This window comes from Micropterus salmoides, unplaced genomic scaffold, assembly GCF_014851395.1.
Source record: "Micropterus salmoides isolate LMB-PRFRI ecotype aquatic unplaced genomic scaffold, ASM1485139v1 Ms_hic_scaffold_10, whole genome shotgun sequence".
In the NCBI taxonomy this organism is placed as follows: Eukaryota; Metazoa; Chordata; class Actinopteri; order Centrarchiformes; family Centrarchidae; genus Micropterus; species Micropterus salmoides.
Window position 1 is genome coordinate 2779044 of NW_024040041.1, and position 12290 is coordinate 2791333.

Sequence of the window (12290 nt, forward strand, 5' to 3'; positions counted from 1 at the left end):
TGTGTGTGTGTGTGTCAGACACATACTGAAATGCAAAGAAAACACATACAGTCATGGCCAAAAATATAGGCACCCCTGCATGTCATGTAATGCACTACATCTCCCAGAAACTTATCTCAATTACAAATGCTTTGGTAATATGTTGATTTCTTTTGTTTTCATTGGGAGACAAAAAAAGCAGAGAAAAAAGGCCTAATCTGAGACATTCCACACAGAATTCCAAAAATGGACTGGACAAAATGATTGACAACTTTTCACAATCTTCAGAAATAATTGTATCTCAAGCATGTGATGCTCCTGTAATCTGTAATTAAACTCACCTGTAGAAATCCACAGGCACTGGCAACATGGAAAACACACTACAATGAAGAAAGGTTGACTCAACATTTGTGTTGTGTACCACACTGAGCATGGACAAAAGAAAAGAGTTGTCCGAGGATTTGAGAACCAAAATTTTAGGAAAACATGGACATTATTAAGCCTTCAAGTCCATCTCCAGAGATCTTACTGTCCCCCTATGTCCACTGTCAGCAACATTGTGAAGAACTTTACAGCCAACAGCACTGGAGCAATCTCCCAGGACACAAGAGAATAACTGATGAGACTGCAACAAAGGATTGTTCAAATAGTGGATAAAGAACCTTGATCAACTTCCAAACAAATTCAGACTGACCTGTAGACACAGGGTACAACAGTGTCAACTCGCACTATCTATGGCCATGTGAATGAAAATGGAGGACCCTGCTGCTGACACAGAAAAACAAAGCCAGAATGGAGTTTCTGAGAGAGTGGTGGAGGTTCACTGATGTTTTGTCTTGCCTGTGTGTGTATGTGAAGAAAAAACACTGGAGAGTTCTGACCAGCAATGAGTCTAGATCTAAATCCCACACAGCACCTGTGGAGAGATCTCAAAACAGCTGTTGGGAGAAGTAACCCATCGAATCTCAGACCTAGAGCAGTAGGCAAAACAAGAGTAGTCCAAAATTCCAGTACAGAGGTGTAAGAAACTCACTGATGATTACAGGAGGGAATTGATTTCAGTTATTTTTCCAAAGAGTGTGCTACCAAATATTAGTAGTGGTGCCAATCATTTTGTCCAGTCCATTTTTGGTGTTCTTTGCAGAATGTCTCAGATTTGGCTTTTTTTGTGTTGTTCCAATGCAAACAAAAGAAATAAACACGAGAATGTGAAACTGCAACATTTTTAGTAGCGCATTATGTGACAGACATGCAGGGGTGCCCGTATTTTGGTAGTGACTGTAACAACTTAACATAGTCTTTGTTGTTACAGCTAACCCACACTCTTGTTGCCATGAACTAGCTTACCATACAGCTACAACATTAGCACTAACAACTTGCCTAAAAGATATCTAGACACACAATAAACATGATTTAATTTTGAGTTTAACTACAAATCAGGCACTGCAATAACAAAAATAAATAAAAAGTTTAAAAAAACTCTCAAAAATTGTTTTTCCCTTCTAAAAGTGGCTGTACCTGGCACAGGGTCCTACTTTTTTCCCATGTAAAATAAGGACAAAACTGAGCATGTGCAGAAGGAATAGGATGAATTGTAACTTGTTCCTGATTGGAGAAATTGGACGTGTTACGACCATCCCCGGGCTCCCCTACCTCTTTATTCTGGTGGCACTGTTGAGTATTTCTACAGGTTTGTACAGGAGCATAGGCATTTCTGAAACTGTAAGAAAGGTTTAGGATTTGTTTACTGTTCAATCCTGTTGACCACCTGCTGTACATGTGCTGTGCTGGGAGAAGCTGCTCTCACAGAGGATCACTGGGACACAAGACAGGAGGCGTCATGTCGGATATATGGCATAGTTTTACTTTCACATTTTTTCATTACAGAGTAAATCTTAATTCTAACACAGGTATTGGACAGGTTCTTAACACCGATACATGAGGCTGCATTAGCTAGTGGATACTGCAGACACACAAACTCACATACACACACACTCACAGAATGACAGAATGACTAAATTTTCCACTACGAAGTTCAATGTCCTGTGATTGCCGTGCAGCCACAGAATGTAATGTGACCATGTATTAGAAATGTCTTTAGGCTTTTTATCGCTTTTTCTTACCTGCTTACAGCCACACTCACATTCACACACATATCCCCTGTAGCTGTAATGGACATCTGGGTGTCTTGCATCCTGTCCTCTCCCACATCAGTGCTTGTGCGTGAGAGGAAGCCCGGGAAGAGTTAGAAAGCTGTGCAAGCATGGATCTAAATATTGTGAGGTCGCTGAACATCTCAGTGTTCTCTAACCATTTACTGTAGTGGTTGTGTGCACTGCATCTGATTTGTTGGCGTTGATCTCTTCTATAAATGCTTGGCTGCAGAAGCAGGGATATGAATGTGCATATACATATGTCAGACCGATCTCCCTGTCCAGCCTGGGATGGAACTAGCTCACACCTATGTTGGTGCTGGATTTAGCTGCATCGCTGTCTGACTACAAAACTGTTATATCCTTTAGATGCTCATGGTGCACCTATCTGTGCCCTTTTCTGATCACGCTTAAGGCTGTGCAAACCAATAGGACTCCATATAGACACTGATGCAGCAACCCGAGCCAGTACCAGCATCCTCTGGAGCCATGAAAGCTCTAAAATGTTGTCACCTCCGTTTGGGTCTGTCTTGTCCTCGGTCCCAGAGCTTCCCATTGAAAAGCTCAGGGACGCAGCTGTGCACTACTCTTTTTCAGAAGTGGGGAGCCATACCCAGTTAGTCCTCGTCACTGAAGTCTTCTCTCTTGTAAAACTAAGTGTGCTGAGCATGCTTAAAGTAAAACACCAATCTCACCTGAGAAGGTGAGTTTTCAAAAAGAATGCTCCAGTTTTACAGGAGAAAAGACTACACTGACTGGCACTATGTGGTCTGCTTGCCAGGTGTACATCTGATTACGTTCCACGCCTCCAATAAAGAGCAGCACAAGGGACCCTTCCCTAGGCTTTTCCAGTGGCAAGCACCTGGAACCATCTCCAAGGCGGGCAGTGAATGAGACTTACTCAAATGTTTTTTACACTGCAAGTGTTGTCCCTGTGCCCTCGTCTACGTAGTGTCCATTCTCTGCCATCCTCATATATATATATATTCTCCTATATAGGGTGGCTTGGGCTAGATAATCACAGGCGTTCTACACAAGCACGATGGGAATGTATAAAATAAAGTAATACACTGGCACATATTTACACACACACACACACATCAATAACATAAACGTGTACTAGCTCACTGAAATGAAGGGCTCCTCCTCACAGGAGAGGAAGAGTAAGAGGGCTCCCCGCCGGAGGGTCTCAGAGAGGATCCCAACGCCTTAAGTGCATTTCCACTGGGAATGCTTGATGAAAATGAGTGGGCAGAAGCAGCAGAGATCAGAATGCTGGACCCTCAGGTCTCACTTCATTAGGGGGTTCCACCATAACCACAAGGAATCATGATGGCCTTATACCTGTGTGTGTGTGTGTGTGTGTGTGTGTGTGTGTGTGTGTGTGTGTGTGTGTGTGTGTGTGTGTGTGTGTGTGTGTGTAGGGAGGGGTTGAGTGCATGTGAACAGCTTCACCCATTTGACCTCAAAGACTGTTCTACCAATTCAAATGAAACGTCAAGCATGCCCGCGTGTGTGCTCGTGCGCATACACACGCGCGCGCACACACACATAGCATCAGTATTACAAAGCAGTCAGATGGGACCCTAGTACACCCATGGGACGCGCGCGCACACACACACACACACACACACACTCTGCCCCCCCCCCCCCCACACACACACACACACTCTGGCCACCCACACACACACACACCAGCTACACAGGTAAACACCAACAAAAACAAGAGCATCATGTTAATAAACAAGTAGAAGATGAACTGGAATCAGAATCTGGGACAAGAATAATGACAATAATATCGCCGCTGCTGCTAGCAGTGGCTGCTTTTTCCCTTATGTAGGTCACACCTTTTTTTTACTCAAAGATTCTTTGTTGGAGGGAGGAGGAGAGATGTGGCAGGAGGGCTCGAGGGAGGGGTCGCTGGTGGGGATGGTGGGAGTACTGGTCACGGTAGAGGTCTGGACTCTAGAACTGTTGGGCCAGCAGCTCGCAGAGACGTCTGGAAACAGAGTCCTTGCTGCAGCGCAGAGTCAGACGGTACATCTGCACACACACACACAGTCAGGAGAGACATTGACTCCAGGAGAAAATATAACAAGGGCCTGCCTGTAAGAGTGGTGAGGCTGTCTCTGCTAATTAACAATACGCTCAACTACGTAAATGAAACATGTAAACAGGAACACTGCCAAAGTAAAGGGCGTTGCTGTATGCCCGGAACAGAAACGCATACTTTACTCTGTGGTGATGACAACACATGAATACTGGGGTGGCGTTCCTGCATAGACGCCCAAACGTTTGGAAACAAGACCAGCAGCAATATAAGTGGAGCTTAAAACCTGTGAGGCTGAATATAATTTGGACAGGGTCTTTTTCTGGTCCTGGGTCAGATGTGGGTAACTGAGAGGACCTGTAAAATGCTCCACTGCAGAGAACAACCCACCTCAGCTGCGATCAGACCAAACCGAGAAATTTAACACCGGTAAATGCACCAAAACTGGTTACTTGTACAACTTGGTTCCAGAATTGGAACGTGTATAAAAACTGAACCAACAATATCGGTTTCTATTGACCTGACAGCAGTGGTTAGGAAAACTGTCCACACCTTAGTGTTACATTTCACCTTCTGGTACACAGAAAACGCTTGTTTCTGGTTCACTGGCCTGTTTCTGATTAAACAGTATATTTAGTGTCATCTCCAGTGTTTATTGACAAGAGGGACACTGAGCTATAAAGATGGATCTATACAGCAGTGACCTCTCAGGGAGTCTGTGTGCCGTACCTGCGCCTGGGCGTTAGGCTCCAGTCTAAGCAGACAGCCAACCTGCTGGCTCTTGGTCTGGATCACTCCAGCACACACGTAGTTCTCTGGGTTGGGATCGACGTTGTCCAGCAGGGCCGATCCTAGTCCTAGTAGCTACACACAAACATATCAACGCATGGGTATCACAAAGAAGGGAGGGGACCATAATAGGATTTCCAACAATACAGAGAAGTCATTTTGTCTATACCACATACAGAGGGAGAGGTGAGGATGGTTTCATGAGGGTCTTTTTCCTTTTTTGATCACTATTTTTTTTTATACCACGCATAATCAGGTGCATTATGTGTACTGCACAGACAAAAACAGGAGTATTACAGAAGGTAACAGCTGTTCGGTCAATAGATATGGATTTTCACACACTTTCAAAACCAATTAAGCTAAAGTATCTACCACGATACGAGAGGACAGAACAGTTTTTCTTCAGTTTACTTACCAGTGTAACTGAAAAGGCAGCATGATCAACCTGGTTTAGATCATTTTACACCTTGTTTACTTGGCCAATTGGTAAATGAAAGATATACAGATGGATATTAACATGTTAAGTACTGGAGTGTTACATAGACTGCATATAAAAGATGTACAACATGACAGCTCCCCAAAAGAGAAGCCGAAACATCTGGATCTCCCCCGGTGGTGCAGTACGGGTCATAAATCTCTCCCGGGCTGTGTTAGAGAAGGGGTCATGGCCAAACTTTTACGCAAAGATGGTTTCTGTCATTTTAGTTTCTTATCGCACTGTTCATTTGTCTGAAAGACTTTGGTTTTATTAGTTATTTGACAGTATAAAAAGAAAGTTTCACGTCATGATCGACAGCCCCGTCTGCGATTCAGTCGGTCGGGTGTATGGGCGGCAGCTCGATGACTCATTCTGTTAAGAATGTTTGATTAACAGAGATTATATATTTGTAAAACTTTCCTTGAGCTGAGACAAGTGATTTAAAAATCTGTGACATCATCACAATGGGCAGGGCCCAGCAGGAGAAACATCACTGTGCATATTCGGTGGGATGCATACCCCGGCAGGAAACCCGGAAGCTTGAAACGTTTTTGGTGTATGCGCCATGCGAGCAATTCTCATTGGACTGAATAGACGCCATCTTTGGGTCCAGTATCCAGTTCTAATACAGGGCCCCAGGATTCTCAAAGTTAAATTTGAGACATTTTAAGACCTTTTTAATACCACCTAGGATGAAATTTAATACCAACTTCACCGCCGTTTAATGGAAAATCTGTATTAATTTTAAGCCCAAGAAAATTATTTACAAAGTTACATGAATTTAATAAAACATTTTATTTTAATACATTCATATTTAACACACTATAGCTTGGGGTGTGTTTGTACTTTGATAAGATAAAATGAATCAAGGAGGTCACTGTGTTGAAAAGTGTTCGGGACATAAGGGTTGAGATTAGGGGTGTGACGATACACTTAGCTCACATGCACGATTCACAATATTGGGTTCATAAGAACAAGAAGATATTTTTACACCATTTGATGAAATATTCAATGCTGAAATATATTTAAATGGGGGTCTGGGGGTCCCCTACAAAATTTTGAGCACTAAACACTTAATTTCCTGCATTCTGGAGACATTTTCTGCACCAATTTAAGGTACAATTGTATTTATTCATATAAAGTGATTCAGATTTGTTTTAGCTTAAATTTTTTTGAACAATGCAAATTGCATTGCATGTTTTCTTATTGTGCAAATAAACCTTTCTCAAAGTATTTTGATTTGTTTTTTCAACATTTCTTGTTGCAAGCCATTTTTCATAACATATTTAACAAATGCTTTAAAAAAAAGTGATGGAGACACGTCCCCAGGATCCACAGTGTAAATGACACCTATGAAATGAAAACAATATTTGTGCACTAAGAACTCTTAAGGGGTCAAATCAAAAATACAAACAAATTGTGTGGTATGAGTTGTTGCAATTAGTTACACCTTGGCTAGATAAGGTAATGTAATGTAATATGCCAACTGCTTCAGTGATTATTCATCCTGTTCTGTTTTTCTAAAGCATCTAAAGGCTACTTGAAATGTAGTATTAAATAGTATTGGCTTGAAAGCAGCGGGGATAAGGAGTTGGGCTCCGGTCTGTTTTTCCCTCGTTCCTGTGATCGGCGCATCTGGGTGATGTAAGTTTAATGTGCGTTAGTTTGATGTTTCCATTCGCATAACGTTAGATTACAACAGCGGCGCAACGCCGACACACAGACACGGTCCTCGTCTCATACACACCTGTCTCTTCGTTGCTGTTATATCATTCACTGACCAGTAACCTTCAGCGGGTCTTCCAGCTCTGCTATTCCATTAGCGTTCGCCACAGTGTGGACTGGCTCGCGCGCCAATCAGCTTGTTGCTCTGACCTCAGCGCCACTGCCCTCAGCCTCGGCCGCCAACTTGTTCGTATCTCTGGCTTTCTGAATTTCAGACACTTTCCCAGTCTGAGTCGTCGAGCTAATGTTAGTAGCACGTCAGAGACGTTTTCTTTTCTTTTCTAACAACTGACTGATTCGCACAGAGCTTGAATGCCAGAGCTCTTGCACTGTGAACGCTTCACAGTCCAGAGCGTAAAGCTGAACACTGACGTAAACAGGAACGTTACCTGTACTGCTGTAACATCAGAGTCACACCAAATGGAGTATATTATGAAATCTCACACACAAAGTATTCTTTTATGACGTTACGGCATTAATTAAATCCTACGAAAGGACAAGAAAATATTTAAGACCTTGGTAAACGAGACTTTTAAGGCCTTATTTTTGGAATATGAAATTTAAGACTTTTAAGACCCTGCGGGTACCCTGTAATAATACATCCATTCTCCAACACCGATCACTGCTGCGCATAGTGTACAAATGACAAAATTTTTGTACAGTAGAGACTCGTAGTCTATATTTATACACAGTTATGTACTGTGCATTTAGAAGTAAACAGCTAGTTCCTCTAACAGCCTTTATTTTGGAAACAGATTTGGTTGAGAAGGCCATGTGTGAAGATAAAAAGTTGCAGATCGAGCACACAGAAGAATGAGCTGCTAAACGGGGTCGTACCTTGGCCTTGAGTACTTCGGTGTCCATGCTGTGGTTGGCCTTGAATATCTTCTGTGCTTCTTGCTGAGGCCTGAGGAGAATTCACACAGGAGACGTCAGTTATGCAGGGAAGCTAAATGCACTGAACACACACCAACACACACACACACTTACTGGCTAAGCTGTTTCCAGCGCTGGAAGAAGTCATGTGAGGACATCTCAGTTGGCTGGAAGAACTTGTTGATGGTCACAGGCAGCTTGAGTGTCAGGTTCTGCAGAGCTCCACCATATCTGATAGGGCATTCCAGTTACATATCACGGTTAGAGTACTGGATCGGCTCGTGTTTTCATATCAAGGTTAAATTTATTTTAAAATGCTCCACTTTGGCTCTGATGTGGCTGCCTCTCTCTGTCTGTAGTCATGACTGTGTTGTCTTACTCAGTGTCCCGCCCTCAGCATCTGATTGGTTACACGTCATGAGTTTTCCTCCCCATATTCCAGTGCAAACTACAGTCCGAATTACCTACTGTTGTTGGTGCAATGGTTGGTGCTTTCAAAGTGTGCCCTTTTCAGTTACTGAGTTTGCAATGCACCTGTGACTCCTACCAGCCTGTACCAGAGGCTGCTGCGGTCCATCTTGAAGCTAAAGGACATGCTTAGCAATATCCGTGATTTATAACTAATATCAGAATCAGCTTTATTGGCCAGGCAAGGAGTTTTAAGTTCCTCTAAAGAACTATTGACAGGAAGACACACATACATCGGAAGTCCTTAAGAATTATCTTTAGCGTAAAGAAGAACAAGGTGTCCTGAAAGTGATGGTGTGGCCCACACAGAGCCCTGATCTCAACATCATCCAGTCTGTCTGGGATTACATGAAGAGAGAGAAGCAGCTATACCCTGCAGACCTAATGCTGTTTTAAAAGATGGTCACACCAAATTTCTGTTCACTCACTTTATATTTTTCAATTAGCTAAATGCAATGCATTAACTTAACTAATCTGTTAACTACTTTTGAAAGCATTCTTTCCAGCATTAATTTCACGCAACAGTTTACAAGTCAAGTGTTCTATGTTTGTAAATGTGTACACAAATACAACTATGATGGGCATTTCAAGAAAAAAAAAAAAAAGTACCAAAAGTTGGCATCAGGTGAGATTCTAATTTAGATGTCTTACTCTTTGATCAGATAGCTCCTGTTTTGTATCGAGACAAAGTGCATCTGCTTGTGTTAAGATGTTTAGAATGCTTAAAAGGGTAACTGACGGGGTGCAATTGGCTGCAAGGATTAAGTTGCACCCCTGTTTTACTGCTGCAGACTGCAGTGTGCTCGACCAATACTGGGCCGTAATCAAAACATGTCCCAATTAGTCACAGACACAAAACAGTTGGAAATATTGTCCAGGGTGAAAAATACCAAAGTTAATAACGGTGGGTTTTTGTTAAAAAATGGTTAGATTTTTGTAGTTTTTCCACCTCTGGCTGTAAGAGCTCACCTGAATTTGATGTTGAGCAGCGGGGCGTCAGAGAAGTCGGTCAGACACTCGATGTTGAGGACCTGCTGGATCTGCGCTCCACCCTCTACCAGCGGCTCCACTTGTTTGGTCTGAACGTTGAGCTGTGGCCAGTTGTCAAGGACCATCAAGACATCACATAGACTGACTTCCAAACACCTCCAACTGTGAGCAGTGCCCACACTGCCTTACACAGTCAGTGTAGCCCTAGGCTTTCTTGATAAGGCAGCATTATGATGGTTTAGGGCTCCTATTTAACATTGATAGTGACAACTTCAGGCAGTTGATTCTACCGATACAATAATCAGCCATCCATTTTGTACATGGCATGGTCTTTGTAGCGTTTTCTGCCACTTATGATTCGCTGTAGATTCCTCTCTTTAACAAGGGTTTCAATAGCAGTGCACAAGTCATGAGACAACATAAGCTCATTTCATTAATCCTCATTAGGGAAGTCACAAGTCAGTTTAATGACGTCAATCTAAGTCAAAGTCTCAAGTAACATTAAGCAAGACCATCATTAGTAAAACTTGCTTTTACTGAGAGTACAGTTTGACTCACAGAGACTGTCCACTCATGGATGGGACAATCTTTAAATTATAAAAGTACTTGTGACCTCTCCATCTCTGTGTGAAGAGAACTAGATGCAGTTTCAAGAGTTTGCCTAACAAGATTCCCTACTATCCCTATTAACTGCGACTGTGCCAGAACAGTGACTTTAAAATTTGGAAAACAGAATTTGGCATTGAAAACAAAACCGGAACTGAATAGGGAAATATTTGCATTGAAAGCACAGACGCTCAGACGGTCAAACGTTTCAATGAATTATTTCATAATATTTTCAAATCTTGTGCATTCTGATGAGTTTTTCTTCATATCACCTTTCAGTGGCATTTATTGTTTACACCGTCTTTTCCCCCCCAGCGTCAGTGGTTTTCAGGTTCAACTTTTGGTCACTGTTTTGGCGTGGAGAGGAGTCTGAAGAACGCTAGAGGGCTTTTAAATTCAAACGGAAACGGTAGCAGATCAGAAAACAAGGATGCTTCATACTAAAATATAAGCATATACTTATCAAACAGTGGGAATTAGAAACCAAGGCCTGTCTCTAACATACGTTTGCTTCAAATAAAGGCTTGGTACCCTCTGCAGCTGAGGTTAACAAAGGTCCTAAATAAAAGCATTACATCACATATCATATAGTCTTGCTGAATATGTGATGACACCAAATGCTCCGTATTTGTATAGCACCTTTCTAGTCTTTTTCACACACCAACAACTTCCTCATACTTGAACTCATAATCCTCAATAGATTAAAACAATGCCAGGAATCTGAACTGCAAATGCAAAACTTTAGCCACAGTCACACTGATCTCAGTAATCCATTGACATGACCGCACACCTACTGCTGTGCTCACACAGAAAGCAAAGTAAATCTGTCACGCGGTGCGATTACATACAAAGTCAATGCAAAGGACAATTAGGCGACGCGAGTGGTGCGAATACACAAAATATGTGCATAGGATTGGGAGCCGTTTACTGCCAGGAACTGTCTTTACTGAAGCCGTCAGTGGGCATCCAGAGCTCAACTTCATATTTATACAGAGACAGGACAAAAAAGGTCAATGCCTGGAGAAAAGTAAGCACTGATTATAAAAAACATTCCTGATAAAGAGAGATACACACACACACACACACACACACACACGAAAGGAAAAAACCTGAGAGTGGAGAAACATTAAATGCAGATGCTTCCGTGCACAATGTTTCCCAGTTACCCCACGTGGAGCTTTGCTGGTGTCTGAACATAATGAAACATAACTGCACAGAAAGGATATGAGACTGCAGCTCCCCAGGACAGCTGACTGTGGTAGTGAAGCTGGCAAACTGCACTGACGTCTTGTTCCCGTAGAATAAGTACATTCTCCCTGAAAGAGACACACACAGTTGTTATAAGGTCATTCTGTTTATTAATATGGCTTGTGTTTTATGGAATAAACATTTAAACTACAACAGGCCCAGCCAACACACCAGAGGCCAGTACTCTGAAGCAAGAAAACTGGCATAACCAGGTAACTTCAGCAGTAATGTTTGTGACATTGGGTGGATCTTCTGTGTACTAGCAAAAGTGGATATGCTTAAGTGTATAACTGAATTATCCTAGGTGATTTCACATTTAAATATGTAGATACAGATGTCGAAAAAATTGTTGGTACCCTTCCGTTAAAGAAAAATACACAAAATGGTCCCTGAAGTAACTTGAAACTGAAAAATTAATAAGAAATACAAATTAATTGAAAATCAGACATTGCTTTTGAATTGTGGTTCAACGGAATCATTTTAAAAAACAAACTAATGAAACTGGCCTGGACAAAAATGATGGTACCCTGAACTTAATATTTTGTTGCACAACCTTTTGAGGTGGTCACTACAATCAAGCGATTTCTGTGACTCCTAATGAGACTTCTGCACTTGTCAACAGGTATTTTGGCCCACTCCTCATAAGCAAACTGCTCCAGCTGTTTCATGCTCGAAGGCTGCCTTCTCCAGACTGCATGTTTCAGCTCCTTCCACATGTTCAATAGGATTTAGATCAGGGCTCATAGAAGTCCACTTCATAATAGTCCAATGTTCTGCTCTTAGCCATTCTTGGGTGTTTTTCGATGTGTTTTGGGTCATTATCCTGTTGGAGGACCCATGACCTGCAGCTGAGACCAGGCTTCCTGACACTGGTCAGCACATTTTGCTCCAGAAAGCCTTGAAAGTCATGAGATTTCACTGTACCCTG

General features: G+C 42.2%; 1 protein-coding gene across 3 annotated transcripts in view; it reads right to left on the reverse strand.

The window, feature by feature from the left end:
• Positions 1–1822: 1822 nt before the first annotated feature.
• ap2a1 (adaptor related protein complex 2 subunit alpha 1) overlaps positions 1823–12290 on the reverse strand; it is a 35803-nt gene continuing 25335 nt past the window's right edge. For all 3 annotated transcript variants that reach the window (XM_038739587.1, XM_038739596.1, XM_038739589.1), the window contains 6 exons: positions 11341–11430; positions 9488–9611; positions 8165–8281; positions 8012–8081; positions 4912–5046; positions 1823–4175 (listed from right to left, as the gene is read on the reverse strand). In XM_038739587.1, the coding sequence (XP_038595515.1) occupies positions 4098–4175; positions 4912–5046; positions 8012–8081; positions 8165–8281; positions 9488–9611; positions 11341–11430 (614 nt within the window). In that variant the 3' untranslated portion in view covers positions 1823–4097. The remainder of the gene's footprint in view (positions 4176–4911; positions 5047–8011; positions 8082–8164; positions 8282–9487; positions 9612–11340; positions 11431–12290) is intronic.